Genomic DNA, 20,974 nt, shown 5'->3' with positions numbered 1-20,974 from the left:
TATTTCAATCTATTGTTTCATCTCCACCTTTTAGCCCATTTTGATCCCTTCCCCCCACCCCACCCCCACTAGGGCCATCAGCCACTAGCTTGTCCTGCTTGCTACCCTTAGTGTCCCCATTAGCACATCCTTTAGTTAATATCACCACCATCAACACCCCTTTGTCCTTTTGTCTCTTGGCATCTTTGGCAGTCTCTTCTTGGCCTCCACCTATCACTGGCCCCCTATCAAGCTCTACCTGTCCACCCACCTCCCCCCCCCCCCTCTTCCAGCTTATATTTCATTTCCTTTCTATATTTAGTTCTGATGAAGGGCCATACGGACTTGAAATGTCAACTGTATCCCTCTCCGCAGATGCTGTCAGACCTGAGTTTTTCCAGGTATTTTTGTTTTTGTTCTTTGATTATAATAACGAGGTTTCAGCAGGAATTAGGAAATTCTCCTGTTTTATCTGTTCCTTGACCTTGTAGAGCCATGGTCCAGGTTCTGAATAAAGAACTGTCTAGGCAGCTGTAGAGTGCAAGAAACTGTATTTTTAAATGAAAGGCCAAATGAACATTCCGTCCATGTAGAGTTGCACTCCTTCATAATTATCGCCTCTTACATTTAGTGATTTATTAAAAATTATCGGATTTCTATGCTAAAAAGAAATGAGTTTGTAGAAATGTGATGAATGACAAAGACCATGATATCAGCTATGTAATTTTATATTTGATATTGTATCAGGATGAGTTAAAAGGGATTTGTATTGCTAATAAAGCTTCTCCTGAATTCCTTACTGGATTTATTTAGTTCAAATAACATTTAGTTCAAGCCAGGTGTCGTCTTGTGCTAAATAAGTGATTGCTGTTAAACTACAGTGTAAAAATAAAAGATATCTTGCTGACCACAAAAGCAAAATATTTGGTGTCCAAGAGTAGAAGTGTAGTGGCTATTCCATCCATTTAGTCAGAGGGAGGAATGAGTCAATTTGAAATACCGTGGCCCTTTCTCCATTTGAATTAAGATAACTATTACACATCCATCTTCACAATGTTTTCTTCATTATTACAGATTTCAGTATGCATGTCCTGCATTGCTGCTTCAGTGATAGCATACAACAAAGCACTTGGCATTTCTGCTTTACTGAGCTATCTTAGAGTATTTTTGTGCCTATGTTTCTTCTGTCCTTTCTCCCCACATTTGTAGATCTGCACGTATGGAAGAGTATTGCATTTCCGAATTCAAAGAATGCTAATGAGGGCCAATGATGGCTGTTTCTGCATTCAGCAGCAGATTTGCTTCAAAGTGAATGGTCTTTGGTTGTGAACTTTCAAATTTCCTAGATTCTGGAAAGATCCCACCGGATTGAAAAATCGCTAAAGTAACACCTCAGTACAAGAAGGAAAGGAGACAGAAAGCAGAAAACTATCAACCAGTTTGCCTAACATCTATCAGAAGGAGAATGCTCAAATCCATTATTAGCGATGTAATAGAAGGATACTTAGAAAATCATAATGGGGTCAGACTAAATTAACGTGGTTCAATGAAAGGGAACTCATATTTAGCTAATATATTAGAGTTCTTTGAGGAAGTAACAAGCAAGGTGGATAAAGGGGGACCTGTAGGTGTGATGTAGTTGGATTTCAAAAAGGCATTCAATAAGGTGCTACATCAAAGATTACTTCACAAAATAAGAGTGCATGTTGTAGTGGTAACATTGGCATGGATAAAGGATTGGTTAGCTAATAGAAAGTAGAGAGCAGGGATAAATGGGTATTTTTCGGTTTGGCAAGCTGTTAATAGTAGAATGCCAGAGGGATCTGCGCTGGGACCTCAACTATTTGCAACCTATATCAATAACTTGGATGAAGGGACCCAATGTAGGGTAGCTAGATTTGCCAATGGCACAAAACTAAGTAGGGAAGTCTACAAAGGAATTTATATAGGTTAAGTGAGTGGGCAAAAATTTGGCAGATAGATTATAAGGTGGGAAAATGTGAACGTGTCCACTTTGGCAGGAAGAATAGAAAAGCAATATATTATTTGAATGGAGAAACTGCAGAACTTTACAGTACAGAGGGACCTGGATGCTCTGGTACATAATTCACAAAAGGGTAGTGTGCAGGTACAACAAGAGATTAAGAAGGCAAATGGAATCTTGGCATTTATTGCAAGGGGCATCGAATATAAAAGTAGGAAAGTTTTGCTACATCTGTGCAGGGCCTTAGTGAGACTACATGTGGGCTACTGTGTGAAGTTTTGTTCTCATTATTTATGAAAGGATATAAATACACTAGAAACAGTTCAGAGAAGGTTCACTCACTGATTCCTGGAATGAAAGAGTTTCTTATGAGGAAATTTTCAGCATGTTGGGCCTATGCTCATTGGAGTTTAAAAGAATGAGAGGTGATCTTATTAAAACATATAAGATTCTGAGGGGACTTGACAGGGTGAATGCTGAGTGGATCTTTCCCCTTGTGAGTGAGTCTAGAACTAGCAGACATAGTTTAAACATTAGGGGTCTCCCATTTAAGACTAAGATGAGAATTTTTTTCTCTGAGGGTTGTTAGCCTGTGGAATTCTCTTCTCCAGAGAACATTGGAGGCAAGGTCATTGAATATATTCAAGGCTGAGTTAGATAGATGTTAGATCGACAAGAGAGCCCAGCGTTAGGAGGACAGACAGGAAAACGGAGTTGAGGCTACAGTCAGATCATCCATGTTCTTATCAAGAGACAGAGCTGACTCGAGGGGCCGAATGGCTTCCTCCTGCTCCTCGTACTTGTGGTGGTAAAAAAACTCCTCTGATAAAGTTGCATCAAACTGATGTGAATTTCCTGTTAATTTCTGTCTTATTGGGAACCTAAATGATTCACTGTACCGGCAGTTTAATATTGTTTGGTGTGAAAACTAAATTGGACCAGTGACAAATTTTATGTACTATAATAAAAGAAAAATACTGTGGATGCTGGAAACCTGAAATAAAACAGAAAATGCTGGAAAAACTCAGCAGGTTTACCCGCATCTATGAATAGAGAAACAGAGTTGACATTTTGAATCTAATTTGATTATTCTTTGGAACCGGAGAGAGCTAGAAATGTGATGGGGTTTATACTGCTGAAATAGGCGGGAAGGGCCGATGAGCAAAGTACAAGGTCAGGATAAGTTAGAGGGCAGGGGAGATTAGATGATAAAGATGTCATGGAACACAAGACAAAAGGAGTGGTAACGATAGTATTGAAGGCTAAAGCATTGGCCCAAAGTAGGTGTTAATAGCAGAATAAAGTACTGTCTGAAAGTGAAATAGCACAATGTGTTAATGGAAGAACTAGGGTCAGTGTTGTCTTGAAGCAAAAACATGAGAACAAGATACAGACTGGCACGTGGGGTAAAAACCTTTAAACTGTAGTTCAGAGTTCATGGTCTGAAGTTGTTGAACTCGAATGTTGAATCCAGAAGGCTGTAAAGTGCTTAATTGGAAGATGAGGTGCTGTTCCTCTGGCTTGCTTTGGGCTTCCCTGGAATGTGTACATACCGTTGGGATTATCCCGAAGGGTGTATATTTGTAGTGAAAAAATTATACGAGAAGAATTTGATAACAGACCGTGAATTGATTGAATTCTGCTTTTAAATGATACTGTTCTGACGTTTGGCAATTTTCCCCTCTTGAAGCATCCAGTCTTTTGACCTAAGACTTATATCCCGCAGCCCTGGAGTGCAACTGCTGTTGAAGATTTGCATTAATGATTTACGCACAAGTTGAAGACGGGTTAAGTACAAGGCAGAGCATAGTTGAAACCATTAACTTTGTCTGACATTCCTTTCAATATTTTGTGTAGTTGTTCAAACAATATTAGCCACGATTGACCTGTATTTCAAAAGTATTGCCTATTAAAAGTTGCTTTGCACATGCTCATCTCTTGAATAGCTGTGTTAAATAAACTGCATAAGCAGAAGTCTCATGCTGCAAGTGCATTTTTTTTTATATAGGTTACATGGGTTTTTAATGTTGTCCCACTTTTAACTTGTTGGCGGTTGGAGACCAGCCTACCCAGGGAACACTAAACTGAAGAACATTGTTTGATCTAATGCAATGAGAGAAAAATGCTTAACTTTGTGATTGACAACATTGTTCTTCTGAACAGAAATGTGATGTGTGCATTGGTAAAATATATATGGTTGCATGTTAAATTGTAAATCTTGGGGATGCATAAGGAATTGTCTGAAGAGTAGGAAATAATGGGTAATTGCTACAGGAATAATGCCAGAATTGAGGGATGGTACTGAGTGGGGTGGCCCAGAACTCAATGTTGGGGCCACTTCTGTTGCTATCTTACATCAGTGTCTTGATTCAAGAGCACATTTTCAAATTTTACTCATTAGTACTTATACCAAACTAAGATGCTCAGTGGAAAGAAAGCAGCATTGCACTGAATTACCACCTAGATTATGGATTATGTTCAAACCCTGGAGTGAGGTTTGAATCCACAACCTTAGGTGCGAGTGCATTAAGTGAATTCATTGATAGATTGATACATTTCGTTCAACATTTAAGTAAAATGAAAATGCAAAGGAAAAAAAGCATAATTGGCTTACATTGTTAATGAGAGCAGTGTAAAACTATGTATTAACTAACAAACATGATCTTAGTTCTTTGAACATTGTTCACCTTCTCAGATGAGGGACATTCCTTTGATAGCTGAATAACCAAAAAAGTGCATTCTTTTTTGATCTACAATCGCTTACAAAAGGCAAGCATTTTCTTTGTGGTGCTATGGGCAATTAAATTTCATGTGCTAAATTAGATGATCATTTTGTTTAAAATATTGAAAAAATTTCATACAGCTGTCAGAGATTTCAAAAAGTACTGACATCCTGTTTGAAAAATGAAAGTATAACATAATCTGTGTATAATTTAAAATAAAATTGCTTTGGGGTTGCCAACATAGTGCTAAAGCATGCAAATTGAAATTTTCAGATTGATGGTTTCGCTTTCCTGTGGTAAATGTATTGTAATAAACCATCTTGGAAGACTGGGGAAAACATTACAACTTTTATTGTAAATTATAGGTAACTACAAAATGCCCACATAATTTATAAGAACATGAGGCTGTTCAAATCCTGTTCTATCCTGCATTGAGCTTCCAACCTCAGTTTGTCTCTATCCTAAAGATTGTATACTTCCGCCTTCATAATATCATCTGCCTCCACCCCTATCTCAGCCACACTGTCACTGAACCCCTGATTAACACTTTTGTTATCAGGCTGAACTATTGCAGTTTTTTTTCTGGCCGATCATCCACTTTCAGCTCATCCGTTAAGTTACTACACATGCCCTATGCTGCACAGAGTTTTTCCTGTACATCACTGCTGTTTGCACTGGCACACATTGGCTCCTGGCCCCCTAATTGAAAATTCTTATCCTCATGTTTAAGTCTTTAAAACTCTCACTCCTCCTTATTTCTGTACCCTCGTACAAGCCCCTCCTTTCCTGAACTCCGTTGCTCTGTCCCTTTCCTCTTGTGCATTCCCTCTTTCCCTTCGTGCCATCATTGGTGGCCGTGCTTTTGGCCACCTAGGCCTGACATTCTTGCAATCTCTCCTTAATATCACCACTCCCCTTTTAAAGACCCTTCTTAAAACCCTTCTCTTGGACCAAGCTTTTGGACAGCTTCCTAATATCTCCTTGAGCTTGGTGTCTTTTTTTCAAATTGCATCTCGGGGTCGTGCCTTGTGCTTTTTTTCTATATTCTATGAATGCAAGTTGATGTCAAGTGGATGGATGGCTTGTTTGGGAGGAGGGAGTTGAAGTGTTTGTATTTTCTAGTTTGCTTCCTTTTCTAATAAATTTTTCCTTCTTTATCTGAATGGACTTGTATTATCAGTAAAAAAAAAAACTAACTGCTGTGTAGATGGTCTGCTCTTGGTGTTTGGACAAACCAGTGATTCAATAATTCCTCTTCCCACGGTACACCCACTTTCCAAATGAGATTATCAACATTCACTGTTTTGAACATGTTAGTCAAAGTTATCGTCAGAAATAAATAAAAGGGATAAAAACAAAAGAATCTTAAAATTTGACAATGATTTATGTAATTTTAATTTGAAATGCTTTGCAGATGGTAAAGCACTCTGTTTAAAATGAACTATTGCTATGGTTCTTGAAATGATGATGTATGTTTTCGTAGCAGCTGCAAATGACATATTCAGTTGAGTGGGCAGAAAAAGATACAGTATATACAGTTTAGTAATTCTTTATTACAATAATATCTGCAGCAGATTCCATTAGGGTGATGTAGTGAATGGCAGGACCAAGCATTCAAAAATAAATGATTATGTAGCGACATTTAAAATCTCCCCTATGAAAAGTTTAATTTTGAAGGGATGAGTAAAAGTAACCATTTTGCAACTTAGAGTTTTGTTTAATTATATAACTAAAGCCAGAGTTAACAGCCGGAAGCTAAAATGGAGCCCGTAATATTGGAACAAAGCTGATTCAGTTCGCAGTACACCTGTAAGTCCTGTCTTTCTCATCATTAAATTTTCTACTGTACATATCTTGTTCTCATTCCCTTGATCCTTCAACGTACTCAACATATACAGGTCTGGTTGCCATTGTAGATGGCGTAAGTAGTGTGCTGAGCAATGCAGAGTTGATTTACACATTTATTGTCATGCCTCAGGGCACAAATGCTCCACAAAGTACTGTAATTTTATCTCACTCTCATGTGTTGGTTTCTAAAAATGACCAATAATGGCAGAACTTGTAGAAACTGCCACAAGAAGAATCCATGGGGCACAAATTGATCACACAATTGGTTTTGTCAGAAATAAGAAATATTTTCCAAAGGTGTTTCCAAGTAAGGCATAAATTATTATATTTGAGATTGTGTTAATGCAAGAATAGCCTGATTAGCCAGTACAAGGCATAGAATCATCGGAAGTTTGTGGCACAGGAGGAGGTCACTTGGCTCATCGATAAACGAACCATGCAGCCTCATGCCGTTTTGTCCATAGCCCTGCAGATCATGGCACTTGAAGTGCATATCCTGACACCTTTTAAAGGAATTGAATGTTTCTGTTGCTTCTACATTTTCATGTAGTGAGTTCCATACCCCTACTACCCCCGAGTCAAAAAAAAATTCCTCCTTCCCGCTCTCTAAGTTTTCTACGAATCACTTTAAAGCTATGCCCCTTAGTCACTGACCTCTCTGCCAATGTAAATAGACTCTTCCCATCCAATCTCTCCAAGCCCCTCACAATTTTGTACATCTCAATGAAATCTCCCTTCAGTCTCCTCTGTTCCAAGGAGAACAACCCCAGCCTATCCAATCTTTCCTCATTGCTGCATTTTTCCAGTCCTACAACATCCTTGTAAATCTCCTTTTTAACCTTGCTAATGCAATTACATCCTTTCTGTAATGAGGTGACCAGAACCGCACACAGTTACTCAAGTTATGCCCTAACTAATAATTTGTACAGTTCAAGTGTAACCTCCCTGTTCTTATTCTATACCTCAACTATTAAAGAAAAGGATTCCATAAGCCGCTTTAACCATCTTATTGACCTGTCCTGTTATCTTCAGGGATCTGTGGTCATTCACTCCAGGGTCCCTCAATTGCTCTACACCTCTCCATATGCTCCTGTTAATGGCAAATTCCTTTGCCTTGTTTGACCACCTCAAATGCATCACCTCACACTTCTTCAGGTTGAATTCCATTTGCCACTTTTCTGCCCACTTGACCAGTCCATTGATACATTCCTGCAGTCTACAGCCATCCTCCTATCAGCCACACACCCAATTTTCATGTTCCAGCGTTCATGTTCCCATAATTGCTTTTCATACAGATTATATTTATTCCTGCTAATCCCTATTTTTTTAATATACTCTAGTTTATTTTTTTAGTTTGGCTTCATTATGCACCTTTCTCAGAACATTGTATCAATATGAGCAGAATTTACACTTGTTGAAGAAGTGAAAGTCTTCTAAAACCAGTTATTTCCCATTTCCTGCAATCATTAACTTTACTGTGTATATTTGCACTTTTAGCCTACTTTTAGGATAGTTTTTGGAAATAAATTTATAAGTTGACTAATTGTTTCCACGATGACCCTTTTCTCTGACTTCTGTCTTGCTCCCTCTAAATTGAGGTGTTGAATTTTGGCCATGTGTCACTAATTAGCAGTGATGGGCACTCATTTTGATTTAAAATGTGACATTTTAACATATGCAACTCTTAAAAATAAGTAGTTCCATATGTTCAAATGGAATCTGCATCACTCTTAGGCTGCAGCTATACTGCAGTTAATGTCCTGGCACCTGTTTTCAATGGTGCAGTTGGCAGATCTGTTTTATCATTTCCAATAATCTCAGGCTAACCGACACTCGGGTGCAGTGAGAATGGATGTCATTACATGTGGACATCTGTGCACTCCTAACAGATAATTTTTAACTTATAAAGCAGTAAGAATGTTTGTCTGCTTTCTAAGAATTTCAAAAACGCTCCAGTCAAAGTTTTGGAAGTTGCCATGAGATCCATTGAACTGCCTGTGCTTTTGAAACATGGTTGTGCATACGAGCAGACTAGTAGCGCAGTTGGTGGGAACTTTGTGGACGTATTTTCACTGCTTGGATTTAATGCACTCTTGTGTCAGATGGGACCTGCTACTATAACCACTTTACATCAACATGAAAATGGCAGCAGTGATGTTTTATGATTAATAAGGATGCAGTTCAGTTACACTGACATTTCCTTACTATTGATGGGTTTGTATAAAACAAAAGATGTGAGATAGTAAAATCTAAGTAATCTACTTACTGTTAAGAATAACTAGAATCCTGAATTTGATTCCTACTTGCCCTGCAGCATACAACTCCTGTACTACAGTTCTGTTGTTGAAGGAGCAATGATACTGCCCATAATCACTAAAGACCAGTCCTTTATATCTCAGTTTTAACCGTTTGGGAATCTGATTATATATTTATGTATCAGCAAAAAAATTTAGGGTTTAGATTTTATATTAATATAAGGACCTAAATCTTACATTATAGCTTAGTTGTCATTCTGTCTGTGCTCCATGCTATCTAACATTAGGATTTTGTGCTCTGTTAATTCCGAAGAATGGGAATTGTTTTGATGGCCCACGTTTCATGATTTATATAGGATAAGATCATTGGAAGATATGCAGTGGAACTTTTAAGAGTTTTACTTTGATTTGAATTTTAAACTATTGACATTTTATTTTTTTTTTTGCTAAATGTAAGTTCTTTAAAGACAAATGTGGCTTTGATTTAACTGTAAAATATGTTCTTCATTTAGACTAGGGCTGGGATTTTCCAGGACCAGACGATCCCAGCAGCGGACTGGGCTGGAAAATCCCGCCCTAGGGTTTGGTTTACCTTTCTTTTGTCTGAATGGTATGTAAGTGAGCCTCAGACTTGCACTTGTTTCCTTTTTAGTTAATTAGCGTTGCGGGAAATAGATGTAAATCAGATGTTTTCAGTCAAGGAAATACAACACATGAATTTGACCCAGAAACAGAAAATGACAATATTGAAATTTTGTTGTTAATTGTTGATTCTATCAGTTGATACTTATTGTGCCAGAAAACTATTTTACTGATAAAAATATGTCCATCTGAAGGTGTTTTCTAAAGACTTATGCACCTATTGCAGTAGTTGAAGTGGATTTTTTGCCAGTGCTGTGACCAATTTTGCTCCCTCCAGTGTTAACACCAAAATATAATTTACCGATCATCCACCTCATTGCTGTTTGTGAGGTTTTGTGTGCAAGATAGCAGTCGTGTTGGCCCACACAACTATCATTGCACTCAGAGGGAATTTATTGTATATAAAGTGATTTGCATAATTTCTGAGAGCTATGATTGCATGCTATCCAAACGATGATCTACCTTTTTATTTTACTTATGCTATAGAGCAAAAAATTTCCATGGTGTTCAACATCACGTTTGAGTTTCCTGAGATTGCCCCATCCTCCAGTCATATCTGCAATATAATCTGTAAGTCCAACTCCCCAAATAAAAGGAATCGGTGAAGTTTGCATGGCTCAAATATGCAAGATTAATTTTTTTCTCCAATGTGGCCTTTTTCATAACTCTGCTTTTTGAAATGTGTAACATCTTTTTCTGAAGGCTAAGTGGAAATATCACAATTCACTAAAGGTTAGCTATACATTTTCTTCAAAATTGTAAAGATAAATTTGCAGTATAATCAGAACCAATGTGAAGAAGTAATAAATTGTATGAATTAGTCTATGGAGCTTCGTTGCAGCATGCTGTACAGTGATTCCAGACCACAGCAGTTTATAGTTGATAAAATCGGGGCCACAGCACAGACATCTGGTTTCCACTTTGGAACATGGATAAAACATTGTTCTTTTACCAGCAAGAGTCAAGACCTGCTCTGTTCTATAAAGAGTTCTGACCAGATTTGAGGATTTTAATCCCAGTCTCTAACAAATAGCTTGTATTAAATGTTGTTGTAACACCAACTTCTTCACCTGTCGTAAGTACAGAACAGATAAAGCCTGGAATAGAGAGACTGCATTTTGTTCTTTCAATGTGTTTCACAGTATTAGTGATTATGGAATTTGTACTGAAATGCAAGCTTTTAACAGCTGACTTCCTTGGACTTTTAAGTGTTTCAGCAATATTGAGTAACTTTAACATACTACTGTATGTACTAGCTGCACAACTCTATCATTGAAGGTTAGAAATTTCATTCCGAGTGGTAGCTGGAGTTCGTGCTGTCTGAAAATGCAAATGCTCTTGCATGTTGTTACCTATATAGTTAGGTTGCATCTGTTTCCACATATTCCTATGCTACATGTTTTAACTTTGCTTGCCATTTATCCCTGCACCTTCTTTGACCATGAAAGGATGGCAGGACTGTAAAATGGCTCTTGTAAGTTTAGAACTTGAGGGTATTTAATTGTTTGTCACTCTATACCAAGGTATTTATTCTCCTTTTTTGGTCTCCCATGTTATTCGCCCTCTGTGGATGAAGAAGGGTGGCTGATTTCCCAGGCTTCACTGCCTTCCCTCCCCCCAACCCCCTCACACTTCCTGCTCTGGAATTGGTTGGTCAGGTTTGTGTGAAAGCTTTCCATCTGTTCCCTGTCCTGTTTGTTTAGTCAGGGATGGGAACTTCTTGTGTAGTAAATTATAGATTTCAATCTAAGTTGTTTGTGGTAATGAGTCAACAAACTAACGCATTATACTACCAAACTGCCCTTTTCCTTAGAACTATAACTAAAGTGCCACAGATGTGTAACTGTACTATCTCCAACATTTACCCCTGTGCATAGCTTTCATTAAGTTCATAAACACATTTACATAATTTAAGACAGGAAATAGGCTGACTCTTAAAATGAGGGAAAAACTGAAAAATGTATACATTTCCATTTTATTGCCATCTCCTGTGCTGGAGGAAAAGTTAAGCTACATTGTCCTACATTTACTTCAGTTCAGTATATATTAAAATATATTTGTAATTTTCCCTTTTGGTTTTGTAGGAGAACAGCTGAGATATTTTGAATAATTCTTAGGGCCAAACTTAGAGACATAGCGGCAGACCAGATGTCTGTGTCGTGGCCCTGATTTTATCAACTATAAACTGCTGTGGTCTGGAATCTTCATTAAAAAAATGTTTTTCAAGCTACCTTTTTCAGCATAACACAGGGTGGAACATGTCATTGGGCAGCTTGACCCAAGATGTAATTGCAATCAAAATAACCAAATTTGATTTATAGAGCATCTTATCGCAACATCAAATCTATGAACACTTCACTCAATGAATCACTTTGGAGCACAATGAATGTTATATTGTTTTCTTGCACTAAACCAATTTTAACTATTCAGTACTGTAATATGAATGAAGCAAAATAATTGAGATAGCACTAAAAATCAATTGTTAGATAAAGTTGAATGAAGGGGAATGAACTGCATAATGTATAAGCAAATATGGATACATCATCATCCCACAATTAGTTAACCTGTTTTGTTTTTATGCTGTTTATTGAGAAAGCAATGTTCACCATGACACCAGAGCTATCTTGCTGTTCTTTAAAGAACACCATGGGATCTTAAAACCCACCAGAAGCACTGGGGCTGACAAATGGGACCTCAGTTTAACATTTCAGCCAAAGAATGTTGCCTCTGACAATTCCTCCCTGAAGTGTCAACCTAGATTATGTACTCGAGGCAGATGTAGGGTTTTGATCCCTTAGCCTTCTGACCTAAAGATGCATGCCTTATCAACAGAGAGCACACATAATAAGACTGCTTTTGTTTGCCAATGAAGCCCAATTCCTTCAAGTGCAGAAAATTATCACGTTATTAATTTTAATTTTTGCCCAGTGCTGTATTTGAGAAATCTTTAAAGAAGAAACAGCTTGTTTTGGAATTTCGTAAGCTTTTTGTCAGCTGCAAAAAGGTAAGGAACAAAAGACCTGAAAACCAATAGATTTGCAATGTTATGCCAGCAATGGTTAAAGGGCATGCAAGTAACAGTAATAATAGAATAGATTAATAGAATTTCTGACTAAATCACTCAACACTGTTTTTAAATTCTTTAGCTGAGAATTGATGTTCACTCCTACAATTCCTAGCTTCAAAAAGGTATTGTAGGGGCTGTAATTACCTTGTCAGTGATCTGACTTATGGTTTGCAGTGAGGAGATACACTTAAGAGTTACCCTTCTTATAACTCTGAATGAATATTTAGGGCGGAGACGATCCAAGGAGAGTTGATGACCTTATTACTTATATTTATAAGGATGGATAGTGCTGAGTTGTAGTATATGTTTGTCATCAGGACTGTGCTAGAGCTTTATTTTTCCAGAGTAGATTTCAATGACATTGAATTTAACGTCTAATGTCTTTGAATTTATTTTTCACTGTCATGCCCAGTGAAGGCATGTCTTATTCATAACTTTAAACATGGATTACATTCAGTGTATAATTTTCTGGAACTGTCTTTTATTTAAAAATGGACACTAACAAGACTGCTAAGATGACTGCCAAAGGTCTGGTGCCTTTTGCAATTTCTACCTCAAATCTCCGGAAAGTTCCTGATTGAATAACCAAGGGTGTGATCCTCCTCCTTGAATACCAAGATGAAACCCATCTGTGGGATTTACACCTATTTTTGTTGTTTATCCAAAACTCAAAATCTATAGACTCCTAGACCCAGCATCTCTGAGCTCGATAGTGAACAAAAGAGAGTTGCAGAAACCAGTTAATTGCAAATAGACGTGAATGGCCATCACCTATCTCCCATTGTGTAGCTAAAGCTTCAGATCTCCAAACTATTATGGGTGGACAACAGCAGTTGATCATGTAACCAAAACCGACTTCAGAACACATTCTTTTATTCCAAGAACCAGAGAGAAACTAGTCTACGTGGAACACCAGCTGGAGGACATCAGCAGCAGATAAAAGCACTAGAACCGTGTCTTTTTAAACCTGGTGGCTGCTACATCTTAAAAGTCTCCCAGCCTGTCCCTGTTCCAAGTCCATCTGTACAGAAACTTGACTTCCTGGTAAGAAAACCACAAGTAACTAACTCTTAAGACCTGCTGGAAAAGTGCATCTCTTTGAGAGAATCCTGCAATATGACTCCAGCTATTGAATCTGCCTAGACTACCCCTTCAAGGGCGAAAATGTCATCTTCAACAGGCCTGCAATGTCCTCCTTCCTCAGATGAGCCAATAACGCGACGTATGAACTGTTCCTTTGTTTGTAATTGGTAAAAGTGCACTATCCCCTGTTAGCGTGCGTGTGTGTGTGCGTGCACCATGTGAGTAACATAGTATTGGACATCGGGGTGAATGTGTGAATAAATGATCCTTTTTATTTAAGTCCACAAAAGCTTGCCGTTGATTATTCAAATTGACCACACACTCAAGGGTTGAGAAACACACACACCTTCCTTTCCCAAAAAAATCACACTGTTATGGACATTAAGGGAAGGGAATTGGGGCTCAGTTGTCTCTTATCCCTATCCATAACATCACCACTATGTTCGCAACTGGTAATGTTCAGTTTGTTGCCTCTAGATACTTGGTTTGTTCTGTTCATGATAAAATGAACATTCTTGTACATGATTACCAGTATAATGATTTTCAGGATGACCTTAGAGAATTATGTAAAACCTGCAAAGTGCCCTAATGAAACTTGTCTGTTGTTTGTTAATTATATAATACAGGATACTGATCCTTTTCGGAGTTCCATTCCTATTTGTTTCATTCAAGAAAAAAGTTCCAAAGTGCGTCATGACCTTTTACTTTAAGTGTAGTCATGTAGACAAAGGCAACAGACAATTTGTGAATGGCGAGGCCCCAGTAACCTGTTTTGATTGCAGCACTAACTAACCTCTGGACTCAACAATTTAAGACCAATGGATTTCAGCTCAATTGATTATTATAATCGTCTGAACTATTAAGTTACGTTAAAATTTGCAGCATGTCCTTAAAATCATCTGAATATAACAAGTGTACGTAAAGATTTTATTGATTTGAATGTAAGCGAGGCCATCTACCATTATCAAATAACAATAAGCCCAATAAACTTAAATTGTTTCTATTATATGGAATGAAAGGCAGGAATGAGGCTCGAAGATGTAACTCTGGGTTTTGATAACACCGATCAATCTGTCGTTCACTGTCTAGTTTAAGAGATTGCCTGAAACCACCACGGCCCACAATCTTTGGTGTCCTGGCCATTATTTATCTTTCAATCAACATCACAAAAACAGATTATCTGGTCACTATCACATTAGAGTTTGAGAGAGCCTGTTGTGCACAAACTGACAGCCTCGTTTCCTTCATTTACACCCGTGACTATGCTTCAGAAGTACTGGCTGAAAAGTGCCTCGAGACATCTGGTGCCTGTGAAAAGTGCTATTTACTGCAACTTTCTTATTTCCTTTTCTTCCTTTCTACTTCATGTCTTCACTCCCTTGAAAAAACTCTCTTGGTCTTTCAGTATGTAACCCAAGCCTTGTTTGTTCTAATTAATAGTTTGTTTGGAATTTCCTTATAATCTTATTTTGTGGATATTATTTGGTACTGTATTGGAATGATATTTAACTTTTAAGGAATTTTTACAACTCTCTGGTGTATGAAATGACTAAAAGGGAGTAAGCAGTCTGAGAATTTTTTTTTAGTACTTTCACATTTAAGAACATAATTTCTAGACACCATTTTATTCTTCCAGCCAGCTTAATCAGCACTCCAGGTGATTTTTATAGAGAAATAAACCACAAATGCAATCTCCAAAATACTAGTATAAATCTATTATAATAATTGTGGAATTTTGGCAAATTCAGTAATTATAAGATGGTACTCTGATCATTGTTCTGACATGGACTCCAATCGCTGATAGCACAGAAGTAGGTCACTTGGCCTGTCAAGCGTGCACCAGGAGGGATGCTGTTTCTGAAGATAGGGATTTAAGATACTTTGGCCATCATAGGACTACTTGTGTTTCAACTAAACCATGTTGTTCATCAACTTGTATTAATCATACTGCTTCAGGGGACAGATTGCGAAACCTGTAATATTTAATTTTCGCAGTCATTGTGGTATAGAGCACTTGGACAATTGCACAGAAAACTTGAGAAATCTTTAAGCCTTTGTTATACAAGATGACAGGTAATTAACAGTAAGCAACAGAAACAATATGCAGTTAAAAGATCTGGAGCTACTATAGCATTTTGTACACTTCTCACTTGGAGTCTTGTTCAGCAGAGTAAATAATGAAAAAAAGCACATGCATTAACAATTTCAGCATTTAATTGTGAACTTTTCTGCCAGAAACTGAAATTGTGAGCTGAAACAAGATGCATCGGAAAAGATCTTGCTGTTTATTTAAGTGCCTGTTATTGATGTTTGATTTTACATTTGTCAACGTTATTTCTTTGTTTTCCCATTTAAAAGACTGGAAAATGAGATTTCAATGTTTGCATGTTGATTCACCATATAGCAGTGAAATAATTGGCTTATATTCTTAAAGGAAGATTCTGCAAAGGCAAAAGATCCCATTTGAACTTGCTGAACTTTAATAGTTGAATGAGAATGCTTTCAAGTTGGCATCAATCATAATATGTTTCAGGTGAAGTCATTATTCCTCCTCGTGGACAAATTTGAAGAATTTCTTGACAAACTGCCTGTTCATTTGGAATAATACTTCACTGATCTTGTTTAAGTAAGAAATGTGGTTGACCAGAACATTCAAAGAAGTTGACAAGCAAATGTTTTGTTGTGGTTTTTTAGTGACACATTTTCATATCTTTTTCCATCTGGAGGGACTTGGAGACGACAGCAGTGGGCAGGTGGAATCCAGATGTGCCCAACAGCAAAACTGTAGGTGAAGCCTCCATTTTTGTTTTAAATGTTCACTGAATTAAATCGAGAACACTAAATGATGAAGGATGATAAGACAGGAATTGCTTGAGGAAATTACTATGATCTTCTCAATGCTCCAGCAAAGTTCAAGCAGTTTACTAATTTGTCGTTGAAACCCAAGAATCAATTTTTATATTTCTTCTCCGGAAATGGGCAATGTTGGCAAGGTTGCAATTGCCCATCCCTAGTTACTATAAGAAAGTGTTACAAGACCTTCTCTGAACTGCTGCAGCCCTACTCATGCTCCTACAATGGTGTTGGGTAGGCAATTAGATAAGTTTATAGTCACATGTATCTATTTTTCTGATGTATTACTGTGGTCTTAGTGAGAATAATTTTATCTTGAACATTTGCAGTAGAGATTGGCTGGCAGCAGTTGTCATGGAGAATTTTAGCTGACTGGTGAACTCTTGTGCTTAACACCTTTTTTCTGGATTTTTCTGCATGTTCATAATAATTGGTGTAAAGTTTAGCCCAAGATGTAAAAGCTGAAAATTTAGTAACTAAGTTCACAATTGATTACTGGAGGAATAACATAGGCAGTATATATTATAGGAAATCAATAACAGTTGAATGTTCAATAGTATTTGGTAAAATGATCAAAGTCAAAGTCATTTCCATCTCTTTTTGAAAGTTCCTTTTAGCTTCATTGTTTTCATGGTTCTGTCTACACAAAATCTAAGTAGGACTGAGCTGAGGAGGAATTTCTTCACCCAGAGGCTGGTGAAACTTTGGAATTCTCTACCTCAGACATCGATAGATTTCTAGATATTAAAGATATCAAGGGATATGGGGCTAGTGCAGGAAAATGGTGTTGAGATAGAAGATCAACCATGATCTCCTTGAATGGCGGAGCAGGCTCAAGGGACCAAATGGCCTATTCCTGCTCCTATTTCCTATGTTCCCTATATGTTTCTAATTTATTACAGACTACTGAGGAAATGTTTTTTCCTACATATAATATATGAAACTCCCTTGAAACTCTTGGTTCAAGGATTGGCTCTGACATACTGTTTAAGTATGACTGGCTGTAAATTATCACCATTTATTGCTGGATCTGAAGAAGGAAGCAAGGCAACAACTTGACAGGAATGGACTGTGTCAGCTGTATGTTATTCTTCAGGATTGGTCTGAGTGTGGTGGTTTTTTCCAGTACCCAGAGGTTTAAAAAGTGAAGAGAGACAGAGTTGGCAATGTTTGTTCATAGAGCAGCCCATTCACTCTGTGCAAGGCTCTGTTGAATAGAGATTCCCAAGACAATACTCTCATGTTTACAAAGATAATATGTGAGAACCTTTTAATCACATTGACAGAAGTGCAGGTATTGAAGGAATTAGGCTGCAAGGAGTCATAAAACAAGTATTAGTAAAATAATTTTGATATCTGCTATAAATTGCCTAATTTTGTTGCTATAAGAATTGTTTATTTGGCCCGTTCACATAATGAAAACATCCCAGGACATGGTTCAAGTGGGCAGTTAAGGAGAGTGACTGACATATTCAAAAAAAAGTCTAAAGGTTTCTTTTAGTAAGGCTTTAAGAGCAGACAGAAGAATGCAGGAGTATAATACCTGACAGATCTGCCATCAGTGTTGAGGAAAAGAGAGGGCACATTGGCCAGAAAAGATGATGTGTGCTGGGATGTAGAAATGAAGATGATGTAGGATTGAGTGACATCGTGGAGGAAATTGAGGTGATCTGAATGAGGATTTCACAGTTGATGCTTTAGAAATGGGGAAGTCTGCAATTGGGTACTCTGAATAGGATGTGGAATTTTAAATGAGTTGGAACATATATGGGTAGAGCTAGTGAAGAGGAATTTTGAGAAATTAAACCTATTCTTAAATTTGGGGTGAAGATCCACATGGATCTATTTATTTGAGACATCTGATAGGTATCCTTAATTGTCAATGTGGGACTGTATATTTGAGAAAAAATTCTATTATTCATATTGTTTCATCCCATTAGGCATTTGCATTCACATTGACGTTAGTGAACAGGATGGAGATTCCCAGCCTATTGGGGTAGGAACAGTCTGATATTGAGGACTATTCTACAATGAATTCCCTAATACCTCTGTTATCCAATAGATGAAGTGCTAGAGACTTGAAGATAGCCAAGGGAAAATGTTAGTTCATATGTTCCGAGATGGTGGTTATGTCGTTGTGTCTTTTAAAACCATCTTATACTAGATTATTTTGATTATTGATTACTTCATGCTAATGTGTGGATCCCATGGCCTTATGCCTCTGAGACTGTTTATCTTTTTCTTGGGATCTTGGTAAGAAAGCTGAATAGCAAATCCAAGTAATAGCTAGAAGATACTGAATTACTTATGTCTCCATAACAACTCACATCACTGGTAAAGCATCACATCAGATCTCTCCTTCAAGTTGAAGATATTAATTCAATTTGTAAAATAAGTAATTTCTGGGTGAATGGTCTAACAATTAAATGTTCAAAGCATGCTCCTTTATAGATAACTCGTATAATCATAGTTCTTCTCCTCCTTGGACTCTTCGGACTAATCTATCTATTTTTTTGCTTGTGAAGCTTCTAATTGGTTAGACTGGATTCTAATATTTGACTCTGTATTTAGCCTATGGAATGGATCCGCTGTTTAAATACACTCTTTCATCTGTTGTAGCATGTTTGGATTCTTCATAGCTCGTAACTGTATTCAGAATAATTGGTTGAAATGCATTAAGCTGAGCAAATCACAGCATCTGAATCTATTCAAAGATAACCTGGTTCCTTCCCTCAAACTTTGCAGCATCTGTAGCAAAAACTTTTGATTTGTAAAAACTACTCATGTGCAATGACCAGATGTAAAGAAATTGCTACTAATACCAGACAAAAACCTATTTTTTTGTCACAATGGTGAAGTGCTGCCCTTTGTGATCTGTGTAGTTGCAAAAGCCTAGGTACAGATTGCCTTTGATACTCTCAAAATCTGTTTTATTTTAAATGGACCCTTGCATAAATTGTGACAAATTGATACGTAAAGTGCAGTAAAATTCTGGCAATATTCTTAATGGTATATCTTTACAGACCTGTAGAGATTCTGTGGTGATTTATGTGGATTCCTATTCTTGTCAGATTGTATCTTAAGTAATTACAATATGTATTCACAAATATACTTGAATATTTATGGATATAAATGGCCCGTAACTTCCGAGCTCCCCAGCGTCGGATTTGGGGGAGTACCCCAAAGATGCGCTGAGGAATCCCTCTGGGGAGTCCCCAGGTAAGGGTTTGCATGGCCTCTGGACAATTGCACTACACTGGAAACCAACTGAAAATATAGTTTAAGTCGCAAACACTGGATGGTTCCGCGAGGGTTATACCAATAGTTACTCAGAAAAATTTAGAAGAATTGATACCTCTTCTAACTTCTAAGTAACTATTGTATAGACTCAGACCAACCCCACAGGACTGCCCCCCCCCCCCCCCCCAAGCAAACTGAGCTACCCCCACCACCTCCCTCCTGACCACCCCCATCCCCAAACTCTGATACTCTTCCCCCTGGCCCCTCCCCAACCCCCATGGAAATGTGACGCCCCATGGACTTTGAACCTCCCCATCCCCTCCCAAACATACAGACCTCCCGCCCGGACCTCCGATCCAACACCCCCAGACACACTCCTACCCCACAAATCTTATCCACTTACCTTAGGCACTTGCCTTTCCCCAGCCTGTCAATTTCCCTGGCCCTTTAAACTTACCTGTTTTACGGCAGCAAGTGCCGTAAAAAAGGGGGCATGACCTCCTGGAATCTGCTGGAGCTAGACTTCACTGGGGCCTGCGAAGGGTCTTTCGATGCAGGCCCCAAACAGCTTCTGCGAACAGAAGTGTCAATGTAATTTTCAAGACCAGGTAAGTAGGTATTTATTTCTTCTAATTCCTGTAGACCGGCACTTTCCGATTCTAGTCAGAAGTTAATGGCCCAATATCTTACGAACATTGATAGATCCTAGTGCAATGTTAATAAGCCTTAATTGTTAAGTTGGCTTTTACTCTGAGCCAGCAAAGATTGATGTTTTTACTTGTGCCTATTATGTTATTTGGCATTCTTTCTGAATTTTTCTCTACCGTGCCTGATTTTCTTCTACCTGCCTGAGCCCCTCATCCTTTCTCCCCATCTCTTATTAAATTCAGTCCTCTGAATAACAGCATATAAAAGGCACTACTTGATTTGGATGCTGTTGATTAACTTGCATCAAATATTAGAGAAACTAAAACTTTCAACAATATTTCCAATGAATAATAGTAATTTAGTTTCAAAAGTAGTTCTTCAAATATGAAGCAATTTGGAATATCCTGTGGACATTATAAATATATTTTTTAAATTAGTATGCTTTCTTAGCTTCTTAATTGGAATTGTACTAAATGCTCTGATTTCATTGACAGCATAAACAACAAATTGCAGCAGCCTGAGGCAGCCGCTGGGGTCCTGGAATATGCCATGAAACACTATGGGGAGTTGGTAAGTATTATACCTTGTTGTGACACAAATACCCAACTAAGTTTATCCTTAAAAGATAAGTTTTCTTCCTGTGAGAAACTGT

The 20,974-nt window shown here is 37.8% G+C and overlaps 1 protein-coding gene across 4 annotated transcripts in view; it reads left to right on the top strand.

Annotated features, from left to right (window-relative positions):
* Positions 1-20,974, top strand: part of mtor (mechanistic target of rapamycin kinase) — a 367,630-nt gene that overhangs the window by 161,492 nt on the left and 185,164 nt on the right. For 3 of the 4 annotated variants that reach the window (XM_041205820.1, XM_041205819.1, XM_041205817.1), the window contains exons 29-30: positions 16,276-16,365; positions 20,817-20,892. In XM_041205820.1, coding sequence (XP_041061754.1) covers positions 16,276-16,365; positions 20,817-20,892 — 166 coding nt within the window. The remainder of the gene's footprint in view (positions 1-16,275; positions 16,366-20,816; positions 20,893-20,974) is intronic. The other variant, XM_041205818.1, reaches the window with a different exon arrangement.

This window comes from Carcharodon carcharias, chromosome 15 (genome assembly GCF_017639515.1).
Source record: "Carcharodon carcharias isolate sCarCar2 chromosome 15, sCarCar2.pri, whole genome shotgun sequence".
NCBI lineage: Eukaryota > Metazoa > Chordata > Chondrichthyes > Lamniformes > Lamnidae > Carcharodon > Carcharodon carcharias.
Note: the sequence above shows the minus strand (reverse complement) of the source record. Positions and strands in the feature narration are given on the sequence as shown.